Source organism: Nycticebus coucang, chromosome 18 (assembly GCF_027406575.1).
Source record: "Nycticebus coucang isolate mNycCou1 chromosome 18, mNycCou1.pri, whole genome shotgun sequence".
Lineage (NCBI taxonomy): Eukaryota > Metazoa > Chordata > Mammalia > Primates > Lorisidae > Nycticebus > Nycticebus coucang.
In genome coordinates this window covers 25,556,422-25,574,384 of record NC_069797.1, presented here as the reverse complement: position 1 = coordinate 25,574,384, position 17,963 = coordinate 25,556,422, and the positions used below count along the sequence as shown (strand labels likewise).

General features: G+C 42.2%; 1 protein-coding gene across 2 annotated transcripts in view; it reads right to left on the bottom strand.

Moving 5' to 3' along the window:
- Positions 1–17,963, bottom strand: part of ANKFY1 (ankyrin repeat and FYVE domain containing 1) — a 111,481-nt gene that overhangs the window by 73,424 nt on the left and 20,094 nt on the right. For both annotated transcript variants that reach the window (XM_053570334.1, XM_053570333.1), the window contains exons 2-3: positions 7,937–8,129; positions 115–233 (exon numbers count right to left, since the gene is read on the bottom strand). In XM_053570334.1, the coding sequence (XP_053426309.1) occupies positions 115–233; positions 7,937–8,129 (312 nt within the window). The remainder of the gene's footprint in view (positions 1–114; positions 234–7,936; positions 8,130–17,963) is intronic.

The following is a 17,963-nucleotide window of genomic DNA, read 5'->3' as shown; positions in this document are numbered from 1 at the left end:
AAAATAGTATTCTACTTTCATCAAACCATAAATATTTCAAAATGACACCCTATAACATTCTGTAAAGAGTTCTTATGCCAGCAGTTTTGTGTTCCTGCTCAGTCAAAGGCTCACCTGACAGGTCCAGCTCTTCAGTGGAAGACAAATTGGCCAGACTCCAGCTGTCACTTCGGGCTGCCAGGACAAACTTATGAGCACTGATGTGCCTGCCCCCAACCTTTATCTTCAGATCACTGAAGAAGAAAAATACCCAGATATAAAAAAGTCACCATAACAGTTAGAATTCACAGCTGATAGATACATTAGTACTGATTGATCAAAATGGTGCCTGTGGCTCAAAGGAGTAGGGCGCCGGCCCCATATGCCAGAGGTGGCAGGTTCAAGTCCAGCCCTGGCCAAAAACTGCAAAAAAAAAAAAGACTTCACAACAAAATTATTTCTCCTTGGCTGGGCCTGGGGGTTCATGCTTGCAATCTTAGCACTCTGAGAAGACCAAGTGGGAGGATCTCTTGAGCTCAGGAATTTGAGACCAGCATGAGCAACAGTGAGACTCCATCTCTACTAAAAACAGAAAAATTAGCCAGGCATTATGGCACACAGCTGTAGTCCCAGCTACTCGGGAGGATGAGAAAGGAGGATGGTTTGAGCTCAAGCAATCCTCTTGCCTCAGCCTCCTGAACAGCTGGGACTACAGGTACCTGTCATAATGCCTGGCTTTTTTTTTGTTTGTTTTTAGAGATGAGGTCTCACTCTGGCTTAGGCTCGTCTCGAACCTATGAGCTCAGGCAGTCCCTACCTCAGCCTCCCAGTGAAAGATAAGTCTTTCACGTTCTCACTAATGCATGGTAACTAAATATTAAAATTAAAAACAGGCTCAGCACCTGTAGCACAGTGGTTATGGCGCCAGCCACATACACCAAAACTGATGGGTGCGAAACCGGCCCAGACCAGCAAAACAACAGTGACAACTACAACAAAAAATAGCCGGGCATTGTGGCGGGTGCCTGTAGTCCCAGCTACTTGGGAGGCTGAGGCAAGATGATCACCTAAACCCAAGAGTTAGAGGCTGCTGTGAGCTGTGATGCCACGGCACTCTACTGAGGGCAACATAGTCAGACTCTGTCTCAGAAAGAAAAAAAAATTAAAAACAATTGACCTTAAAAAAAAAAAAAAAAAAAAAAAAGCAGCTGATCTCATGGAGATAGCAAAATGATGATTACCAGGGCCTAGAAAGGGTAGTGGGATGTAGGGATAAGGTGGGAATAGTTAATGGGTACAAAAATAGAGAGTTAGATAGAATGAACAGTATTTGATAGTACTATTGAACAAAAAGTTAGGGGACATTTAAAATAACTAAAAGAAAGAAAGAAAAGAGGGCGGTGCCTGTGGCTCAGGTGGTAAGGTGCCGGCCCCATATACCGAGGGTGGCGGGTTCAAACCCAGCCCCGGCCAAACTGCAACCAAAAAATAGCCGGGCGTTGTGGCGGGCGCCTGTGGTCCCAGCTACTCGGGAGGCTGAGGCAAGAGAATCGCTTCAGCCCAGGAGTTGGAGGTTGCTGTGAGCTGTGTGATGCCATGGCACTCTACCGAGGGCAATAGGGTGAGACTCTGTCTCTACAAAAAAAAAAAAAAAAAGAAAGAAAGAAAAGAAAGAAAAAGGGCAACAAAGTGAGACTGTCTCAACAAAAAAAAGGAAAAAAAAAAAGACGACTGGTCTTTCTGTGATTGGCTTATTTTACTTAACGTAGTAGTCTCCAGTTTCGTTCATGTTGTTGCAAACGACAGGACTTCTCATTCTTTTTTATGGTTATATGCATATGTACAATTTATTTATCTATTCCTTTACTGATGGACACTTAGGCTGATTCTAACTCTTGGCTATTGTGAACAGTGCTGCAATAAACATGAAAGTGCAGGCATCTTTTTGATATACTGAATTCCCTTCTTTTGCATACATACCCAGCAGCGGGATTGCTGGGTCAAATGGTAGTTCTATTTTTAGTTTCTTGAGGAATCTCTATACTGTTCTTCAGAATGGTTGCACTAATTTACATCCCCACTAACAGTGTATGAGGGTTCACCTCTCTCCACATCTTGACCAGCAATCATGGCAAAATTATTTCTATATTAGCATTGAATTCTGATGGGTCATGCTGTTAATATGTTGTTAGAAATTTTTCTGTTAGAAACTTCTAGCTTTTATTAAGACAATTAGTTGGAATAAAGTTTATGAAACTCTTAAAAAAAAAAAAAAAGAAACTTCTAGTTTTTTTTTGTTTTTTGTAGAGACAGAGTTTCACTTTATGGCCCTCGGTAGAGTGCCGTGGCCTCACACAGCTCACAGCAACCTCCAACTCATGGGCTTAAGCGATTCTCTTGCCTCAGCCTCCCAAGTAAGTAGCTGGGACTACAGGCGCCCGCCACAATGCGTGGCTAAGAAACTTCTAGCTTTAATTCACATGGGAGGCTCTGCTTTTAAATACATCTTCTAATGGGATTCTTATGGTGGTGAACCTACAAATTAAGTAGGATGATTATTAACATTCATATAAAAAGTAGAAGATTTTTATGAACAAATCAAGGTAAATCATCAAGTAAAGAAAGATGGAAAGCCTAAAGATTGTAATGACAGCTCTGAGACTACAACACTGCTACAATCCACAGTAACACTCAGGTAAGGTTAAACAGAACAAATTAGCTTTGACAAAGCAGTCAAGAAAAAGACACTCAAAACCTGGACTCCAATTCTTACTTGAAACAGTCAGACCTAATATTGACTATTTTTCACTCAACCAATTATAAAGAAATTTTTCTTTTTAAAATATGTCTCCGTATTTATGACATGCCATTATATAAAAGAGCTTCCTGAAAAGACATTTATGTTTAACTTTGAAATGTCAAATGTTGAGGGAGAGAGCATCTGGGCAGTTAACACATATGTCAAGATGACTTGCTGGGCAGACACATGTGCCATATGGGTATGTTGGCTGTAATCCAAAGTCATTAATTATCATTATCCTGCTTGTATTTATGTTTTTTATTTTCATATTTCCCTTTAAATTATTTACTAGGTTGGAAAACTTTTAAAAACTAAATACACAAAAACTGTTAGACGAAAAAAATACTATTATATGAATAACCAATTAACTTAATAGAAGATCCAAATAAAATACTATTTCTATGTAACTTTATATATGCAGACACGTTTTACCCCACCAAAGTACAGTCTAGAAGACACTTAATAATCATTTAAGAATATCAATAACCCCAATGCTATTAAAGGCCAAGCTGTACTAATTATATTGGGTTACAAGGTTAATATACTATTTGTTATTTCAAATTGTCAACTATTGTTACCACATAACATTATTCATCAATAAAGAATAGGATATTCTATTTCAAACAGAACATAAAACTGTCTCAAATCACTTCCTGTGATAAAGTTTAAAAATTTAATGAAAACAGGAAGCAATCTGTCAAGCATAAATGATTTTTAAACTCTGAATATACTTACAAAGTATTAGATTCTAATAGATGGACTTCCATTATTTACTATTTCAACACATACGTAACTTACAACCACAAAATGATTATTATTATTATTATTTATTTTGAGACAGAGTCTCAAGTTGTCGCCCTGGGTAGAGTGCTGTTGCATCAGAGCTCACAGCAACCTCTAACTCTTGGGTTTAAGTGATCGTTTTGCCTCAGCCTCCCAAGTAGCTGGGACTACAGGCGCCTGCCACAACGCCCAGCTATCTTTTTGTTGCAGTTGTAACTGTTGTTTGGCAGGTCCAGGCTAGATTCAAACCCACCAGCTCTGGTGTATGTGGCTGGCACCCTAGCTGCTTGAGCTACAGGCACAGAGCCACAACCACAAAATTACAAAAAATGAGTATGCCTAGAGAATTCATGAATGTCATTCTATCTTTTGTAATCCAACATACCAAAGAAAAATAAAGACAAGGATTTCATTAATAATTTCTAATTATAGGCCAGGCACAATGGCTCACACCTATAATCCTAGCATTCAGGGAGCCCAAGGCTAAAGGATCTCTCTTTTTCTTTTTTTGAGACAGAGTCTCACTATGTCGCCCTTGGTAGAGTACCATGGCGTACAGCTCCCAGCAACCTCAAAACTCTTAGGCTTAAGCGATTCTCTTGCCCCAACCTCCCAAGTAGCTGGGACTATAGGCGCTCGCCACAACATTCGACTATTTTTTTGTTGCAGTTGGCATTGTTGTTTAATTGGCCTGGGCTGGGTTCGAACACACCAGCCTTGGTGTATGTGGCCAGCGCTGTAACCACTGTGCTACGAGGGTGGACCCCAGAAGGATCTCTTGAGCTCAGTACTTTGAGACCAGCCCGAACCTGAGCAACAGCAAGACCCCATCTCTATTAAAAATAGAAAAAACTAGCCAGACATGGTGGTAGGCACCTGTAGTCCCAGCTATTTGGGAGGCTAAGGCAGGAGGATGGCTTGACCCTACAAGTTTGAGGTTTTTATTATTTATTTATTTATTTTTAAGACATAGTCTCACTCTGTCACCCTCGATAGAGTGTCATAGCATCATAGCTCACAGCAACCTCCAACTCTTGGGCTCAAGTGATCCTCTTGCCTCAGGCTCTCCCAAGTAGCTAGACTACAGGCATCCACCACAACACTGGGCTATTTTTAGAGGCGGGGGTCTTGCTCTTGTTCAGGCTGGTCTCGAACAATTGCCTGTGAGCTCAGGCAATCTACCCACCTCGGCCTCCCAGAGTGCTAGGATCTAATTTTGCAAAACAAATCAAAAATGGAAAAATATGAGAAACAAAATCTATAAGAATTCTATGCAGAAACAATTAAGGGTCTATTATTTTTTTTTAACATCATCTCAGTCAATTAAATATTTCTCTATGAAACATCTTAGCAAATCCAGGGCATTAAAAATTGGAGAGACCATATTGTTATTGGAGGGGAGATAAATAAAAGATAAATTTTGTTAGAGAGTAACAATAGAACTGTGAGAGGCCGAGGTGGGTGGATTCCCTGAGTTCATAGGTTCAAGACCAGCCTGAGCAAGAGCAAGACCCCATCTCTAAAAATAGCCAGACATCATAGTAGGCGCCTGTAGTCCCAGCTACTCAGAAGGCTGAAACAAGAGAATTGCTTGAGCCCTTGAGTTTGAAGTTGCCATGATCTTTGATACCACAGCACTTTACCGAGGGCGACAAAGTGAGACTATCTCAAAACAAAAAACAAAAAAACACTTCAATAGAAAAAACTATAAGCCTGGTTGATAAAAAAAAAAAATGAATACAGTAAATAAGTACATACAGCTAACATTTTTTAATTTATGGGACAAAAGTCTTCTTCTGGGCTTGGCGCCCACAGCACAGTGGTTACGGTGCTGGCCACATACACCAAGGCTGGCAAGTTTGAACCTGGCTTGGACCAGCTAAACAACGACAACTGCAACAAAAATTGCCGTGCATTGTGGCAGGCGCCTATAGTCCCAACTACTTGGGAGGCTGAGTCAAGAGAATCGCTTGAGACCAAGAGTTTGAGTTTGCTGTGATGCCATAACACTCTACCAAGGGGGACATAGTGAGACTCTGGCTCAAAAAAAAAAAAGAAAAAAAAGTCTTCTTCTGAACTTAAGCAAAAATAAAGGTACCAGTTTCTTCAACATTTCTCAACTTAAAAAATTTAAAAGCCTACATGTTAGTCACTGAATTATTGAGATGTACATAAAAATACTATTTAAATTCTGTAACAAGGCTCAGGGCCCATAGCACAGTGGTTAGGACGCCGGCCACACACACAGACGCAATTGGGTTCGAACTTGGCCTGGGGCCTGCGAAACAACAAAGACACCTGCAACAAAAAAATAGCCGGGTATTGTAACGGGTGCCTGTAGTCCCAGCTACCTGGGAGGCTGAGGCAAGAGAATCGCTTAAATCCAAGAGTTTGAGGTTGTTGTGAGCTGTGACACATTGGCACTCTACCAAGAGCAACACAATGAGACTGTCTCAAAATAAATAAATAAAATTATAAACACATAACAAGAGCTCAGAGTGCTATGAAGGTTCTATTCCCCACCTCATACTTTACTATAGATAACACAGGGTTTTAATCTTCTTTAAATAAAGGGCAGCTTTCAGAAGCTAGTGAAAGACCCATTGGAATCCTAAGGTCATATGAAAACTAAATAAAAAGTGACCAGAAAAGGAAACTGCTCAGTCTTATTCCCACTGTCTCCTAGAAAAAGTATAGCATAAGGAATGCAAAATAAAATTATTTATCAACTGATAAGTAATTGAGAAAGAATATGCTGGGACTCTAACAAGGAAGAGCCTCACAGAGTAGAAGAGACGTGTCTGTAACAGAAGTAAGTCAGGCTTCCCTGGGTCAGGAAGAAACCAAGTTTTCACTTGTCCATGGAAAAAGAGGAAAGCCATTAGCTCTATTTTATAAGAAGCTACACCTATTCGATTTATGGAACTATCCCTTTACTGAGAAAATATACTTCATTTCCTTTGGTAACAGATTTTTCTTTCTTTAGAAATGATTAAGATGGTAGATGGTAGTTCTGGATTTCAATTTTTTTTTGTATTTTTTTTTTTAGAAACAGAGTCTCACTTTGTTGCCCTTGGTAGAGTGCCATGGCGCCACAGCTCACAGCAATCTCCAACTCCTGGGCTTAAGCAATTCTCTTGCCTCAGCCTCCCAAGTAGCTGGGACTACAGGCGCCCACCAGAACAACTGGGTATTTTTGTTTGTTTGTTTACAATTTGGCCGGGGCTGGGTTCAAACCCACCACCCTCGGTATATGGGGCTGGTGCCCTACCCACTAAGCCACAGGCACCACTCCCTTTTTTGTATTGTTTATATTTTAATTATCCTGAACTTTAGAAGAAAATGATCTATTTTAAATGTACTAATTTCCTTGGAAATCTTACTAAGTCTTACCTACTCAGAGAATCCATCTCCCTAGTAGCTCAAATCCTTCATTCTGTGCATATTCACATTTATGTTTCTTTTCCATGTCCACCATATCCCAATTTGGTCCCTTACCATTTCTGGTCTGGACTGCATAACAGGTACTCTCCTCACTCTTTTCCCTTTATAATTTAACTAGATAACATTACCACGTTAATCCTCCTAAAACATCACTTTGATTATACATCCTAAAACTCTGTACTTCCTAGACAATCCAAACTCTTAACCTGAGCATCCCAGTGCAATCTACTCTATCTTTTCCACCACTCCCACTTTACCCCTAACCTTGCCCCCTCACTGTCCTCTAAACCCTCTGTATTTTCTCATCTTTGAGACTTTTCTATACTCATAATATCACTCTTTTTACCTAATAAGTCCCATCCTTTAATAACTACCTCAACTTACTTAATAACAACAGCTAACAACTGAGCACTTACTATGTGCCATGCACTGTGCTAAGGGCTTCACATGTATTTATTAATTTAATCCTCAAAACAACCCTATAGTAAGTAGTATAATAGTAGCAGCCCCAGCATGTCATAGCGCCCCAGGTCACACGGCTAGTTAAATGGCCTGCTGAACTTCTAACACAGGCTCCAGAGTCCAATTTCAATGATCATACTATACTTCCTACTAGTTCTCAGACTCTTCCTTTGATCATCCCAAGAGAAAGTGACCTTTCCATTTTGAATTCCTAAGCCAATTAAACTTTGCATTAGCAATGCTATCACCATGACTCTGACACTCTTTGCTGAAGATAAGCAGTAAACTAGAGACAAAAATCTTGCCTCAACAAGCTTATATTCTAAGGAATAAAGGTTTGTTAATATCCAGATTAGAGAGAAATAAATTTGGGAAGAAAGCCAATGAGAAGGAAGAAGTTGTAATGCCACCCAGGAACAAAGCAAAAGGGTGGGCTTCCCCAAACCAGCCCTGTGTCTAGGAACTCACCTATACTGCTCCTGCTCATAGAGGTCAGCCACAATCATCAGCAAGCGGCTGATGAAAGACTCGCTGCTGCTTTCCTTGCTTGCTTGCGCAGCCAATAGAGTGCACCTCTTCTCTGTCTCGGCCAGTTTCTTCTGCAGCTTGACATACTCTTGTCGGAGAAGCATCAAGTGCTTCTCCAGCTTGGCCACCTCCTCTACAAGGGAAACAAAGAATCAAGTTTATCATGGCAGGTATCAGACAGACAGCATTCACTATTCCCTCACACCACAGATGGGAAAGCTACCAAAGTGACTACCCACACAATGTTTCTACTATTTCAGTAAAAGACTTACAGGATCAAGAATAGCTTGATCAGGCGGTGCCTGTGGCTCAAGGAGTAGGGCACCGGTCCCATATGCCGGAGGTGGCGGGTTCAAACCCAGCCCCAGCCAAAAACCACAAAAAAAAAAAAAGAATAGCTTTGATTCAGGGTGCTAGTACTGGGTGAAGAAGACCATGATGATACAGAATTTCTCTCTCAGAAGCTCCATATGCAATATATAACAAAGAGATGTACATAAGGATGCTAACAGATAGCAGCTCTGTAAATTCCTTACAATAAAGGCAAGAATCTTAAAGAGAATAAAATCAACTAGTTTTTGAAAACACTAATAGTAACAACTTTTTTTTTTTTTTAAGACAGTTTCACTATGTTGCGCCGTAGAATGCCGTGGCATCACAGCTCACAGCAACCTCCAACTCTTGGGCTTAAGCGATTGTTTTATCTCAGCCTCCCAATAGGTGGGACTACAGCCACCTGCCATAACACCTGGCTATTATTTGGTTGGAATTGTCATTGCTGTTTGGCAGGCCTGGCCTGGGTTTGAACCTGCCAGCTCCAGTGTATGTGGCTAGCGCCCTAGCCACTAAGCTACAAGTGCCGAGCCATAATAACTAATTTTTACAGTCACATGTTCTTCTAAAAGCTTTATATGAGTTCTCTCATGTAATCTTCATAACAACCTTACAAGATGTATCTAATTATATAACAGTCACACTTTATAGATAAGGGTATTTGGACACAGAGAGATTACAAATTTGCTCAAGATCACAGAGCTAGTGAGAGGTGGGGCAAGGATAGGAGCCCAGATATTCTCATTCCAGGACCTGTGATCTCATTAGCCACTACCTATACTACCTAACACCTGCCCTCATTCAGGCGAAGATCAGGGCAGCCAGTAACAGTTCAGATGGAAGCGCGTCATATTCCACAGGTGTGCTGGGGCAGATAAAAAGGTTGAGAACCTCTGTATTTGATTCATTAAATTCAACAAACATTTACCAAGTATCTACTAGGAACCAAAGTGCACAATGGAAGCAATGCAAAAGCAGATATATCTTCCTCAGAGCTTTTAGTTACTGGGAAAAATGAACATAAAATCAAATGAGTTTTATTATATTTTGTAATTATAACAATTGCAACAATTAAATGTAAAACTACAATTCTTTAAAGTGCTAGAAGAAGGAAAAAACAGAGCTATGAGAGCTTATAAAGAAATTTAAATTGGCCAAATGCGATGGCTTATGCCTGTAATCCTAGCACTTAGGGAGGCAAAGGCAGAAGGATCACTTGAGGCCAGGAGTGCAAGACAAGACTGAGCAAGGGGCTTGGCGCCTATGGCTCAAGCGACTAAGGCACCAGCCACGTACACCTGAGCTGGCAGGTTCGAATCCAGCCCAGGCCCACCAAACAACAATGATGGCTGCAACCAAAAAATAGCCAGTTGTTGTGGCGGGCGCCTGTAGTCCCAGCTACTTGGGAGGCAGAGGCAAGAGAATCACTTGAGCCCAGAAGTTGGAGGTTGCTGTGAGCTATGATGGCAGGGCGACAGTTTGAGGCTCTATCTCAAAAAAAAAAAAAAAAAAAAAAAAAAAGACTGAGCAAGGGTAAGACCCTGTCTCTACAAACAGAAAAAAATTAGCCAGGCATAGCAGTGCTCCCTGGGAGGGAAGAAGGAAATAAATTTAATTCAGGAGGTCAGGGAAGGCTTCCCTGAAGAAGTAAACAGTTCCAAAACTTCTCTCCTCCTTTACCTGGTGCTTGCGTCTTGATGGGGGATGTGATGGGGAATTCATGTAACCCTGCAAATAGGCACCTTTATAAATCAAGGTCTTTAACCATGGGTCCACAGTGCTGCTACAAGTCATCCTCTAGACCAGCGGTTCTCAACCTTCCTAATGCTGTGATGTATTTTCATTGTTACAAAGGGGTTGTGACCCATGGGTTGAGAACCACTGCTCTAGACCTTGGTCCCTTCTCTCCCCCTATTCCCCATCATAAACATTCCAAATCACGGCCCTGCCCTCAAATCTACCACTCAACCTGCCTCATTCTCAGCCAACAATCAGAGAAAAATGAGCTACTGCCAACAATTACTCCCACTTACCCCAGGCTTCCTCAGAAAAAGTATCCCCTCTTACCCAACTAAATCATTGCATCTAGGCTCCAAATCATGTCCCTCTCCCCTGATCCTCAGGACCTCTGCTTTATTATCAACCTCCCTCCTCCAGCAACTTTATAGTCTTTCAACTGGGTGCCCAGCACATAACCAGTTCAACCCTCTATTAAAATCCCCTGTCCAGGCTCAACACCAGTAATACAGTGGTTATGGCACCAGCCATAAACACTGAGGCTGGCGGGTTCAAACCCGGCCCAGGCCAGCTAATCAATGACAACTGCAACAAAAAAAAATAGCTGGGCGTTGTGGCGGGCACCTATAGTCCCAGCTACTTGGGAGGCTGAGGCAAGAGAATCACTTAGGCCCAAGAGTTTGAGGTTGCTGTGAGCTGTGACACCACAGCACTCTACCCAGGGCGACATAGTGAGACTCCGTCTCAAAAAAAAAAAAAATCTCCTGTCCAGGCCTGGTGTGGTGGCTCATGCCTGTAATCCCAGCACTCTGGGAGGCTGAGGCAGGTGGACTGCCTGAGCTCACTAGTTCCAGACCAGACAGAGCAAGAGCGAGACCCTCTCTACTAAAAATAGAAAAGCTAAGGCAAGAGGATCGCTTGAGCCTAAGAGTTTGAGGTTGCTGTGTGCTATGACACACTATAGCCCTCTACCAGAAGCAATAAAGTCAGACTCTGTCTCAAAAAAAAAAAAAAAAAAAAAAAAACCGGTATAGCAAATACATAAAATAAAATTTAAAAACTCCCCAACACATTCTATGAAGCAAACATCACCCTGATACCAAAACCAGGAAAAGACCCAAACAAAAAGGAGAATTTCAGACCAATCTCACTCATGAACATAGACGCAAAAATTCTCAACAAAATCCTAGCCAATAGATTACAGCTTATCATCAAAAAAGTCATTCATCATGATCAAGTAGGCTTCATCCCAGGGATGCAAGGCTGGTTTAACATACCCAAGTCTATAAACGTTATCCACCATATTAACAGAGGCAAAAATAAAGATCACATGATCCTCTCAATAGATGCAGAAAAAGCATTTGATAAAATCCAGCATCCTTTTCTAATTAGAACTCTGAAGAGTATAGGCATAGGTGGCACATTTCTAAAACTGATTGAAGCTATCTATGACAAACCCACAGCTAATATTTTACTGAATGGAGTAAAACTGAAAGCTTTTCCTCTTAGAACTGGAACCAGACAAGGTTGTCCTCTGTCACCTTTACTATTCAACATAGTGCTGGAAGTTCTAGCCAATACAATTAGGCAAGACAAGGAAATAAAGGGAATCCAAATGGGAGCAGAGGAGGTCAAACTCTCCCTCTTTGCTGACGACATGATCTTATACTTAGAGAACCCCAAAGACTCAACCACAAGACTCGTAGAAGTCATCAAAAAATACAGTAATGTTTCAGGATATAAAATCAATGTCCACAAGTCAGTAGCCTTTGTGTACACCAATAACAGTCAAGATGAGAAGCTAATTAAGGACACAACTCCCTTCACCATAGTCTCAAAGAAAATGAAATACCTAGGAATATACCTAACGAAGGAGGTGAAGGACCTGTATAAAGAAAACTATGAAATCCTCAGAAAGGAAATAGCAGAGGATATTAACAAATGGAAGAACATACCATGCTCATGGATGGGAAGAATCAACATTGTTAAAATGTCCATACTTCCCAAAGCAATCTACCTATTCAATGCCATTCCTATCAAAATACCAACATCATACTTTCAAGATTTGGAAAAAATGATTCTGCGTTTTGTATGGAACTGGAAAAAACCCCGTATAGCTAAGGCAGTTCTCTGTAATAAAAATAAAGCTGGGGGCATCAGCATACCAGATTTTAGTCTGTACTACAAAGCCATAGTGCTCAAGACAGCATGGTACTGGCACAAAAACAGAGACATAGACACTTGGAATCGAATGGAAAACCAAGAAATGAAACTAACATCTTACAACCACCTAATCTTTGATAAACCTAACAAGAACATACCTTGGGGGAAAGACTCCCTATTCAATAAATGGTGTTGGGAGAACTGGATGTCTACATGTAAAAGACTGAAACTGGACCCACACCTTTCCCCACTCACAAAAATTGATTCAAGATGGATAAAGGACTTAAACTTAAGGCATGAAACAATAAAAATCCTCCAAGAAAGCATAGGAAAAACACTGGAAGATATTGGCCTGGGGAAAGACTTCATGAAGAAGACTGCCATGGCAATTGCAACAACAACAAAAATAAATGGGACTTCATTAAACTGAAAAGCTTCTGTACAGCTAAGGACACAATAACCAAAGCAAAGAGACAACCTACACAATGGGAAAGGATATTTGCATATTTTCAATCAGACAAAAGCTTGATAACTAGGATCTATAGAGAACTCAAATTAATCCACATGAAAAAAGCCAACAATCCCTTATATCAATGGGCAAGAGACATGAATAGAACTTTCTCTAAAGACGACAGACGAATGGCTAACAAACACATAAAAAAATGTTCATCATCTCTATATATTAGAGAAATGCAAATCAAAACAACCCTGAGATATCATCTAACCCCAGTGAGAATGGCCCACATCACAAAATCTCAAAACTGCAGATGCTGGCATGGATGTGGAGAGAAGGGAACACTTTTACACTGCTGGTGGGACTGCAAACTAGTACAACCTTTCTGGAAGGAAGTATGGAGAATCCTCAAAGCACTCAAGCTAGACCTCCCATTTGATCCTGCAATCCCATTACTGAGTATCTACCCAGAAGGAAAGAAATCCTTTTATCATAAGGACACTTGTACTAGACTGTTTATTGCAGCTCAATTTACAGTCGCCAAAATGTGGAAACAGCCTAAATGCCCACCAACCCAGGAATGGATTAACAAGCTGTGGTATATGTATACCATGGAATACTATTCAGCCATTAAAAAAAATGGAGACTTTACATCCTTCGTATTAACCTGGATGGACGTGGAAGATATTATTCTTAGTAAAGCATCACAAGAATGGAGAAGCATGAATCCTATGTACTCAATTTTGATATGAGGACAATTAATGACAATTATGGTTATGGGGGGGAAACAGAAAGAGGGAAGGAGGGAGGTGGGTGGGGCCTTGGTGTGTGTCACACTTTATGGGGGCAAGACATGATTGCAAGAGGGACTTTACCTAACAATTGCAATCAGTGTAACCTGGCTTATTGTACCCTCAATGAATCCCCAACAATAAAAAAATAAAAAAAAATAAAAAAATAAAAAAATAAAATTGAAAAACAATCCCCTGTCGGGTGGCGCCTATGGCTCAGTGAGTAGGGCGCCGGCCCCATATGCCGAGGGTGGCGGGTTCAAACCCAGCCCCGGCCAAACTGCAACAACAAAAAAAGAAAAAATAGCCGGGCGTTGTGGCGGGCGCCTGTAGTCCCAGCTGCTCGGGAGGCTGAGGCAGGAGAATCGCGTAAGCCCAAGAGTTAGAGGTTGCTGTGAGCTGTGTGACGCCACGGCACTCTACCGAGGGTACAGTGAGACTCTGTCTCTACAAAAAAAAAAAAAAAAAAACAATCCCCTGTCCAGGTCAGGCATGGTGGCTCGCGCCTGTAATCATAGCACTCTGATTACCTCAGCTCAAGAGTTCGAACCAGCCTGAGCAAGAGCAAGACCCTGTTTCTTAAAAAAAAAAAAAAAAAAAAACAATTAGCGGGCGGCGCCTGTGGCTCAGTCAGTAAGGCGCTGGCCCCATATACTGAGGGTGGCGGGTTCAAACCCGGCCCCAGCTGAACTGCAACCAAAAAAATAGCTGGGCGTTGTGGCGGGCGCCTGTAGTCCCAGCTATTTGGGAGGCTGAGGCAAGAGAATTGCTTCAGCCCAGGAGTTGAGGTTGCTGGGAGCTGGGTGATGCCACGGCACTCTACCGAGGGCCATAAAGTGAAACTCTGTCTCTACAAAAAAAAAAAAAATTAGCCAGGTGCTGTGGCGGGCGCCTGTAGTCCCAGCAACTTGGGAGGCTAAGGCAAGAGGATCACTTGAGCCAAAGAGTTTGAGGTTACTGTGACCTGTGATAACAGGGCACTCAACCCCAGGGCGACTGAGTGAGACTGCCTCAAAAACAATAAATAAATAAATATTTAAAAATAAACTGGGTGGTGCCTGTGGCTCAAAGGGGTAGGGCACCAGCCCCATATGCCAGAGGTGACGGGTTCAAACCCAGCCCTGGCCAAAAACCGCAAAAAAAATAAAAATAAAAATAAAATAAAATAAAATCCCCTGTCCACACATCTGACATCCTCTGTCCTTCTATCTCTAGCTACCTCACTGATATGCCACTCCCTCATTCTGTCCCCCACAGTTCCCTTGAAACTCCTCTTACCAGTGACCTCCTAATTGCCAAATTCAATAGATTCTTGGCAATGGTTCTCCTCTTAGACCTCTATGACACAGAATGACACTGTTTTGCATCCCTCTTTTCTTCTCTGACTTCAGCAGCCACTACAATGCCACCCACCCTCTCTGCAATTCTGGTTCTCTGTCCCTTTCACAAGTTTCCTTGCAACTGCCTTCACACTCTCGACCAATGACACTCTCCAAGGTTCTATCCTTGTCCCTCTCCTCAACCACTATGTGCTCAACAACATCTCTACTCTGTGGTTAACATCACAATGTAGGTGCCAGTGATCCACAGACCTATCATGCCAGTCCAGACCTCTCTTCTTCACTTCATCTATCCACCTTCTCAACAGACAGCTCTTCCTAGTGGGCCATAGGCACCTCAAAGTCACTATGCCCGAAACAAAACTTGGAGTCTATATGCTCTTCCTTTCTGTGGTTCCTATACTCATTAATTAAACTATCATCCATCCCAGTTATCCAAACAAAATATGTGATTAACTATTGATTTTCCCACTTAAACATCTCAGGGAATTCTTGCTATCTTCTGTACCCCACTCTCCACTATGACGTTTTTCTTTTAGCCAGGGCTGGGTTTGAACCCACCACCTCTGGTATATGGGGCCAGCACCCCACTCCTTTGAGCCACAGGCACCACCCTCTCCACTATGACTTTAATTCAGGCTCTGACTCATCAGATCTCTTCCAATGAAAAAGGATTCTCATCGGCAACTCTCTAGGCATTCTCATCAGCAACAAAAAAGCAGGCTGTGAAACTAAATGTATTTTATAATTCCAACATTATAATAAATATCCACAGATATAGAAAGAGTAAAAAGATAAACTGAAGGCTCAGCGCCTGTGGCTCAAGTGGCTAAGGCGCCAGCCACATACACCTGAGCTGGCAGGTTCGAATCCAGCCCAGGCCCAAGAAACAACAATGATGGCTGCAACCAAAAAAATAGCCAGGTGTTGTGGCAGGTGCATGTAGTCCCAGCTACTTGGGAGGCAGAGGCAGGAGGAGAATCGCTTGAGCCCAGGAGTTGGAGGTTGCTATGAGCTGTGATGCCACAGCACTCTACCCAGGGTGACAGCTTGAGGCTCTGTCTCAAAAAAAAAAAAAAAAAAAGATGAACTGAATACCATAAAATATTGGGAGGTCTGAGAGGGGCAATTTTTCTACTTTGTACTTTTCTTCTGTATATTTCAGGTATCCATAAACAATATGTCTTGCTTTCATGATGAGAAGTTTTTTTGTTTTTGCAGCTTCTGGCTGGGGCTGGGTTTGAACTAGCCACCTCTGGCATATGGGGCCGGCACCCTACTCCTTTGAGCCACAGGCGCTGCCCAGATGATTAAGTATTTTAACAGAGATTTCTTTGCCAGGCTCATGCCTATAATCCCAGCACTTGGGAGACCAAGGCAGGAGGATTGCTTGAACTCACAAGTTCAAGATTAACCTAAGTCAGAGGGAGCCCCCCCCAACCCCCATCTCTAAAAAGTAGCCAGGTGGGCAGCGCCTGTAGCTCAAGGAGTAAGGCGCCGGCCACATATATCGGAGGTGGCGGGTTCAAAACCAGCCCCTGCCAAAAACTGCAAAAAAAAAAAAAACTAACCAGGTGTTGTGGCGGACGCCTGTAGTCCCAGCTACTCGGGAGGCTGAGGCAAGAGAATCTCTTGAGCCCAAGAGTTTGCAGTTGCTGTGAGCTATGACGCAACAGCACTCTACCGAGGGCAAGAAAGTGAGACTCTGTCTCAAACAACAACAAAAAAAGGAGCAGGGCGGCGCCTGTGGCTCAAGGAGTAGGGCGCCGGTCCCATATGCCAGAGGTAGCGGGTTCAAACCCAGCCCCGGCCAAAAACCACAAAAAAAGGAGCAATTTCTTTAAATACTAGAAGATGGCTTGGCACCCATACTCAGTGGTTAGGGCGCCAGCCACATACACCGGGGCTGGCACATTCGGACCTGGCCTGGTCCTGCTAAACAACAATGACAACAACAACAAATAGCTGGGCGCTGTGGTGGGTGCCTACAGTCCCAGCTACTTGGGAGGGTAAGGCAAGAGAATCACTTAAGCCCAAGAGTTTGAGGTTGCTGTGAGCTTTACACCATGGCACTCTACCAAGGGCAACATAGTGAGACTCTGTCTCAAAAAAATTAATATTAGACGAGATCTTCTTCATACTACAATTATTAGAGAATTTTTTTCTCTTCTTCTAGAACAGGGATTCTAACCATGCCCATGAGCCACATATTGGTTTTTTGAGGACTTTTTTTGCTTACTGCTAACCAGCTTTTGTTAATGTTTGCGTATTTACTATATGGCCTGAAACAACTCTTGTTCTTCCAATGTGTGGCAGAAAAGAAAAAAGGTTGGACGCCTCTGTAAGGGATCCACATTAAATAAATGGAGTCAAAAACTGGATGCAACTCTCACATATAAATCAATATTCCTGGGAAAAGAGATGTGAAAGGCATGTGCAGAATGAAAATTTGCTTTCAGTTGCTAGAGTGATCACTGTTCCCTGAGTTAAACATCAGATGAAAATTCCTGTAACAGTTTTTTTTTTTTTTTTTGAGACTATGTCTCACTTTGTCACCCTTGGTAGAGTGCTGTGGCATCATAGCTCATAGCAACCTCAAACTCATGGACTCAGGCAATTCTCTTGTCTCAGCCTCCTGAGTAGCTGGGACTACAGGTGCCCACCACAATGGCCAGCTATTTTTAGAGTCAGGGTCTAGCTCTTGCTCCGGCTGGTCTCCAACTCCTAAGCTCAGGCAATCCACCCGCCTCAGCCTCCCAGAGTGCTAGAATTACAAGAGTGAGCCACTGCGCCTGGCCCTTATAACAGTTTTTTTTTTAAATAATTTTTTTAAATATTTGGCCTAGTAACATTTGAATCAAACGTTGCTTTAAAAAATACTGGCTAGGGTGGCTCTGGTGGCCCTGGCCCATCTGCAACAAAAAAACAGCCAGGTGTTGTGGCGAGTGCCTGTAGTCCCAGCTACTTGGGAGGCTGAGGCAAGAGAATCGCCTATGTCCAAGAGCTGGAGGTTGCTGTGACCTGTGACGCCATAGCACTATACCAAGGGCAACAAGGTGAGACTCTGTCTCTAAAAAAAATAATAAAAATTAAAAAATACTAGCTAAACAAAAATGGTACTTATAACATCCCTATTATATTATAACATC